The sequence below is a fragment of the Bombus impatiens genome, unplaced genomic scaffold (assembly GCF_000188095.3).
Source record: "Bombus impatiens unplaced genomic scaffold, BIMP_2.2 scf_0225, whole genome shotgun sequence".
Lineage (NCBI taxonomy): Eukaryota > Metazoa > Arthropoda > Insecta > Hymenoptera > Apidae > Bombus > Bombus impatiens.
Window position 1 is genome coordinate 202,869 of NT_176644.1, and position 7,532 is coordinate 210,400.

A 7,532-nucleotide genomic window follows, 5' to 3' on the forward strand; every position below is an offset into this window, starting at 1 on the left:
GTGGCCCCGCCAAAAAGTAAGGTAGCGTGAAGCGTTGCCTAGCCGACAAAGCTAACTCGCTCGACTTTAAGAAGAAGTCGGATGAACGGCGTACAGTGCCTGTTAGCCGAACGGGAAGGATGAAGATGAAGAACGGCGGTGCGTGAAGATCTCCTGCTGTCAGTCGGTGGTCAACCGTCTCGGAGGAAGGACGTGTGGTGCCGCGTGCCTTCTGCCTCGTCTCGATCCTCTCTCGTCGAACTACGATATACGTTTTCTTCGAAACCTATCGTTCAACGATTTGCCTACGTTCGCTAAAATACTCGCTCCTTATAAATTAGAAAAAAGAGAGACGAGCAAAAGGGACATCGGTTAAACGATCGCGAATGAATTTGTCGTTGAAAACATCGAACCGATCGCGGTGCTTGGAAAAATAACCGCGTGATCGAAATTTAGAGTTTCTTTATTTCTTGGTAAAGACGTTGGATTAGCGGTTGATCGTCGGACATAGGGAGGAGTTTATCGTGCGAGAAGTCATAGGAAAAGTGATCAGAGGCAATCGTAAGCGATCGAAAACGATCGATGTTAATTGCAAACGATTCTGGTGATCGGTATCGAAGCTGAGATTCTGCGTTTCAAACGGAGTGAAAAATGGGACCAGCGTGGTTCGAAAGCATTTAAAACAGGTCTGAAAAATGAACTGGTTTTTTATGGGTCGACCCATTAAAAGGTAGACAGAGCGAGAGAAGAAAAAATACGTTGGTCGCGTATAAATATATCGGCAACTGTGCTTAACGGGACTGTTGAGGACTGTGAAAACAAAAATTGTGCTACAACCGTGACCTTGAATACCACGGGCATCGCGAACATATCGTTGGCCTATGCGTGTCTACGCGCGCGAATCTCCAGCTCGAGCGGAGGCGTATAACACTCGCGTTTCCCTCGAATAAATTTCCGCCTCTGTTTTCTCTAACAATCGGTAGTAATCGTTCACGGACGACTGCAGAAGAAAAGGAACTGTGTCCAACAATGAACGCGTCTGGAAACGTTTGAGACGACGACGACGACGACGACGACGACGACGACGACGGCGGCGGCGACGACGCGATCCCATTGTCCGTGGAAGTTGGACGTGAGTGGAAAAAGAGCAGCAAGAAACTGGTGCTGGAAGAGAAACGAAGAGGAATCAATGAAAGATGGCTTCTATGTGTGGCAGCAGCAGCAAAAGTTACCCGGCGATTAACACCGGCAGCTACTACAGACCAGCAGCTTATCCTTATCAGGTGAGTGATACCGGCGTTGTGCCGCCAAGTGGATCGAGTGGGAAATGGGAAAAAGGAAGACGTAAAATGGGAAAGATCGAGTCGTGTAAAATTGCAAGTATTTGCGCGAAATCGGAGGCCAGGATTGAATATAAAATAAAGGCGAAATGTTTACGTAAAGTATGATACTAGTAGTTAGCTTCTGTGGGAGTATTTAGGATCGAAAGAATCTGTGGGGAATTAAATATTATACGAAGCAGAGGCGATCGAAATTTGCGCGTATCACAACGTCGTATTAAAACGGTAAACCAAGGCAATGCTTTTGGATTTGGCCATTTCTGGTTTATAAATATTTCTATAAATATTTATGGTTCGAGTATTTTTGTCTCTCATGGAAAATATCACCTGTCATCGTAGTATCATTTAGGTAGTTTCACACTTACAATTGGTTAAGTAACGGTGACTGTCTCGGCGATCCATACAGTGAAGTTTATTTTTCTTCTGGTAGTTTGCATCTGGTACGTCGGATGAGACACGAGTGGAATTAAGCTACGAAAATTTGAAAGCGAGTTGCGATCGAATTCAAAATTGTCACAAGTGAAATGGTTAAAAAGCTGTGTAAAAAGAAGGGAAAATTCTAAATGTAAATGATCCGAGAGCAGACAAATTTACAAAACGAAGGGAAACATTGACGAATTAAAGACTGCAAAGTATCGACAGACTAATTTCAAGTTCGACGTACGAAGTATCCGTTAAAAATTTCGAGATCTATTTATAAAAATAACGTAGTAAGAAATCCGAAGTTGGAGAAATAGAAGAGATCGAATGTAATTCTTCTCTATGAGAAACATACGAAAAAATCATGACATCGGTTAGACCCGTCTCCGGATATTCGGATGCTTACACTTCAACTCCGTTATGATCCGTACCGGAAATCATTCTGACGTGCATCGCGGCGAACGCATTAAGTTTACGAAGGAGGAGTGTGACTGCATTTATTAAAAGAAAACCCGTTTCACAGGCAGCGTGCGCAGCACAAGTAAAATTCGATGAATAATGCAATACATAATCGATTGTTCAGACATTTTAGACCATTAGTTTTTGAGCAGTTATGAAGGGAAAATCCAAACGTTTAAATATGATGGTCGTATACTAACTTGTACCAGGAATTTGGAATCGCAGTGTACACGGATAAATCAATTTATTAGAAGCTAATATACGTATCGTGTTCGTTCCAATGCGCATTACGTAAACACGTACATAAAAATACTAATCGTTATAAATATTCCACGAACAACGCGATAATAAAAATGGAAATGCTATTGAAAAACGTAATTCATAAAGGAACAACAGAAAAATATTTTGTCGAATATCGACAATCATCGTCGCTTCACTAGTGTACGTAACACGATGATACGTAACTACCATCGTCCGTGTTTGCTGTTAATGCGAAAAAGTTTCTTCCCTTTGACGTTATCAGAGATAGGAAACGAACCGATACATTTGAAATGCTTTGGTTTATTCCTCTTCGTAAACCGTAAGAACACGAGCGCTGTTGGCGTCAATTTTTAAGCGACAGTGTACGAACGAATACCGATTGACACTAAAAGTGACGAATAACGGAGCAAAAACAGTTCTCGCTCGAGTTCCATGGAACTCGTTAAAGATTTCTCGATGCCTGTTCCGTTCCACCGTTTCCCGTTATTAGCCGACGAAGCGAACAAAAACTGTCTGCGACGAAGGGGAGCATCGAAAGTGAGAAAAAGGAAGGAAACCTTCTCGAAAGATAAGATAGGAGCCGATAACGGACCTAACGAGAAGGAATGCTTTCAGTGTCAATCGCACGCCTCGAGAAACGTGCATGAGGAAAGAAAAGAAGAAAAAAGAAAACAAAGAACAATGTGTAACTACACGCTGCGCTGTGAATTTTTGACGTGTAAAATCTGAAAATAAGGGCGGTATTTGTGTGCGATAATTACGGTTGAAATTGTTACTAAATTACACTGTAATTTCCGTGGAAACGCGTAGCAGGTACCGCCGCTTCCAACGCAGCGAACATAATTATTTCTCGGAGTATTGAAAACGTTGCGCGTGTAAAGTGCGAATTTCATTGTTTTTGAGGAACGTTACTTGCAAGCTTTAAGCGCTGTGACATTGTCGTTCCGTTGCACGTCGATTTCAATTTGGAAATTACGAGGAGGAAACGTGGCAGATCCATTTCTGTTCGTCTTTATTAGCTACATTTCCGCGGTACCACATTTCTTTTTGCATTTCTTGGCGTGCGAATCGTTTGTCCAAATATTTTGAAATTGGCTCGCACGCGGCTTCGCTTTCAAATGTACTCTTTGTCTTCGTTGGGACGATTATTCGTCTTCCTCGTTGGTAATTTTCATTCGAAGTAAGAAGCGTCGAAATCGATAGCGTTTAACCGAAAATATCTCAAAGCCATTTTCATTCGCTGCTGTAAGACGCCAGTTATTTTTATCGGAATAATTAATCGTCTTCTTTAGTCGTAATTTTCATTTCAAGTAAGAAGCGTCCAGGCCAATAGCGTTTAACCAAAAAAATGTCAAAGTCGTCATTTTCATTCGGTGTTTTAAGCCAGGAATTATTGTAATTCAAATGATTATTCGTCTTCTTTATTCGTGATCTCCATTTTAAAGTAAAAGGTGTCCAAGTCAATGGCATTTAACCAAAAAAAATCTGAAAATCATTTTCACTCGTTGCTTTAAACCGCCAATTACTTTTATTGGAATAATTAATCGTCCTCTTTATTCGTAATTTCCATTTTAAATAAAGATTGTCCAAGTCTTGACAACATTTAACCGAAAAGATCCGAAAATCACTTTCATTCGCCGCTTTAAACCACCAATTACTTTTATTGGATTAATTAATCGTCTTCTTTATTCGTAATCTTCGTTTTAAATAAAACGTGTCCAAGTCGATGTAACATTTAGCCGAAAGGATCTGCAAATCATTTTTTCATTCGGTGCTTTAAACCACACACACACCTTAAGAAACCTTAACAGCAACGACATTGAAACCTCCACAAACATCAACCGGACGAAACCTTCGAGTCCTTGTCAAACAATTCTCGCGCGAACAGCCTTTTTATATTTTCAACGATCTCAGAAAATAATTACACGGTACACACGGTGGCTAAGGTCTGTTCTCAAAGGAAGTTATCCGTCCCCACGGAGGACGCGTCCAAATTATACAATCGAGCATTGTCCTGTTACGCGTTGCAGCCGCCTCCTGACTCGAAATTCCACCATCTTGGTGGTCCGACGAACAAGATCCGCGACGTTTCTTTCGATAGACGTAATTAAATGCGTCGCCGACTGTGGCATAAAACAATATGAAGCAGAGGGACCACACGTACGTACACCTCCGTTCATAAGTATGGGAAATCCGCACAAAATCGCGTATTTAAGATTTTTTATTTAATTTCATCTGATTTAATTTACGAAACGAATCGTTCGATCAACATTATAATTATTAAATACCTTCATCGTAAAAATACGATACCGTGCAACTGCACTTAGTGGAAGGAAATCTTAGTTAACGTCCGGTTAATCGAGCCCTTGCCGAATGGAAAAATCTAGCGAACCAGTGAATTACGTAAATCTCTTCGTCTTCCAACCAGTTCAGACGAGTGAAATTTGGAAAAGTTCAAACATGGTGGTCGAGTTAACAACGAAACGAAATCGCTTGCTTTTTAATCCGTTTGCCACGAAGTTTAGTTTCGGAAATCCATGACGGTGTGCGTAGCTAAAATCAAACACTGACGTGTATACACGTCGAACGCGGTTAACTGGTTAAAGAAATTTGACTTGATAATAATTGCAATAGTACTAAATAGTAGGACGAATATTCTATCTTTAGACATCTCTACTTGTAGTTTGTATCGTTATGTGAATTCTGTGCATTTTTACGTTCTCGATTTTCCCACAATTACGTAACAATTGAAAATATATCCTTTATAATTGTATCTCGTAAATTACATTGCGTGAAATTAATGCGAAATATATTCTACGAAGAAAAAATATTTTCCATAGATATGCTAACACTTATGAACGAAGGTGTAGCCGAGAACCGTCTGTCTGAGTCGTGGAAACCTTGGCCTTGTCTTGCATGAAAGCGTTACATAAGTTTGCCTCGCTTGGCATCGCGAGAAGATGACGATGATCCTGGGCTTTCTTCTTTCCTTTTCTCCTCGACTGTCTCGACACGCCTTTCCTTGCCACTTCCATACCTTCTTCTATCCTCGGTCGAGCATACGCCTCTCTCGCGTGCAACTCTATGCCAGGATCTAAAATATGAATGCATTCAGAGTTAGAAGGACGCCAGAGAGAAGAGACACTGTTGTACTGTTCGCTGCAAGATGCGCATTTCTCGTCCATGATTCTTGGATATTTGCGTTTGATCTTCTTACGTGCAAACCATGAATATTTATGCATTTATGCAAAATTTGAAGGTACAAAAACGCAACGACTGCATCGGAATGCAGGAGTAACAAAAGTATGGTACCTACTCGTAACATTGAACATTTCGTACGATAAACATCCTATGATATTAATCCTATGATAAAGTCATTATTAATGGAACAAAATTGCAGGAAATCTCACGACAAGATCAACGCGTTTAGTTCTAAGAGAACCGATTAAACGTCATTTTATCAAATCGTCCAGAAAATATGTATTTTCATTATTTAAAAAAGATCGATCTTTAATCCTTTGTATACTCCAAATTAACGAATCTCGTCCTAAATTCTACATAAGATATCATTTAACGTGCCCGATAAGTATTTTACATACTTGAAAAATAAGCGAAACAATTTTGTAAAATATTCTTCTAATATTTCTTATCTCGTACGTTTGTTTTGCGATATACCTATCTCAATTATGTGTCCAAATTCTCTGTCGAGCACGTGAAATACTTTGCGCGTCCATTAACTCGCGCTTAATCGCTTGTATCGTCTGTCCACGTTGGTTTTATCGACTCCAAATATCGTTGCTCGGTTCACCAAACATTCCTAATCGTACGACACAGATTGCTCGTGCCCCGTTAGTACCGTTGTTGAATCGCCGACAAACGACAAACATCGCGATTAGCGCGCATTTATTCGCGGCTAAACCGCCAAACAACCGATAAAGTTCTCCACGCTGTCAATCGTTTTCTACCTGTGAAACGAACGCGACACGAACCGAATGCGAATTAACGCGCGACATTCACAGGAAGGAACAGCCGCCGAGATAAAATTGGCGATTCTCTGCTAATTTTTTCACGTTAATTTGAATGCATGCGTTATCCCATCGGTTGTCCGCTTACTTACGCGGTGTTCCGTTAAAATCACAGGTTGCAAACGAGTGGACGTCGTGCAATTAAAATCGTGCAACGCAATTACGGCTTTTCCACGCATCAAGATAAAGCATATACCACTTCTGCGTGTCATTCCGGTCAAAGACACGCGTGCTCGGCACTGCTATGTTCATTGACCCTGCAGCAACAGATACACCATTGTTTCAGAGTTCGATGCATTCCTACTTTTCCTTTTCAAGTCCAGCGTAACAGCGTAAACGTCGAGAAGGTGTTCGTTTTCGTTTCCTACAGAATGCATCGCAGTTCTGTTCAACGTCTCGTAAAGTTACGATCTGAACCTTCCACGAAACCAAATCGACCAACCCCCGTTTTTCATCAATTTCTCCGTCTTATATCGCAAGCACAACGATCGCTACTTGGATTCTCGATATACGAATTATACGTAATATACGATATATATGCGTAAACGATGTCTTAAATCCGAAAGTAGAGTCTAGATAAATTTATAGTCGTTCGAACGTGAAACCTGTAGCGTTCTTTGTCCTCGAACAAACGCAATTTATTTGTTGGAGTTGCCTGGTTGTCGTTGCGAGCTCCTCAAATCCGAACAACCACTACGGTGTATGTTGGCGCACTAGGGCTGACTCATCTCGTATCGATTCACGCGACAATGTCAGCAACCTCGACCGGCAGACTACGATTGTCCTTAAGCTATCATACTCTGACAGCTTAAGTAATTACAGGCTACGTGGTGCCGCGTACGATTCCACGACCAACGATTTACGAATCGAGGATAGAAGGCGAAAAGGGCTCGGCTATGATTTACCGATATAACCGATATACGCGCGGCGGCTGGTCGTAGGGCGATAAGCGTGTTCCTTGCTAATAATTTACAAACGAACCGGCGGTCAAGGGAATTCGCGATCGTACAAAAGGTTGGCGCGTCGAAGAACGCGCGAAGGGAGGCAG

The 7,532-nt window shown here is 41.4% G+C and overlaps 1 protein-coding gene across 1 annotated transcript in view; it reads left to right on the forward strand.

Moving 5' to 3' along the window:
- The first annotated feature begins 15 nt into the window (after positions 1 to 15).
- The window catches only part of LOC100749165, a 33,446-nt gene continuing 25,929 nt past the window's right edge, over positions 16 to 7,532 (forward strand). The window contains exon 1 of the mRNA XM_012383937.3: positions 16 to 1,262. Within this exon, the coding sequence (XP_012239360.1) occupies positions 1,176 to 1,262 (87 nt within the window). The 5' untranslated portion in view covers positions 16 to 1,175. The remainder of the gene's footprint in view (positions 1,263 to 7,532) is intronic.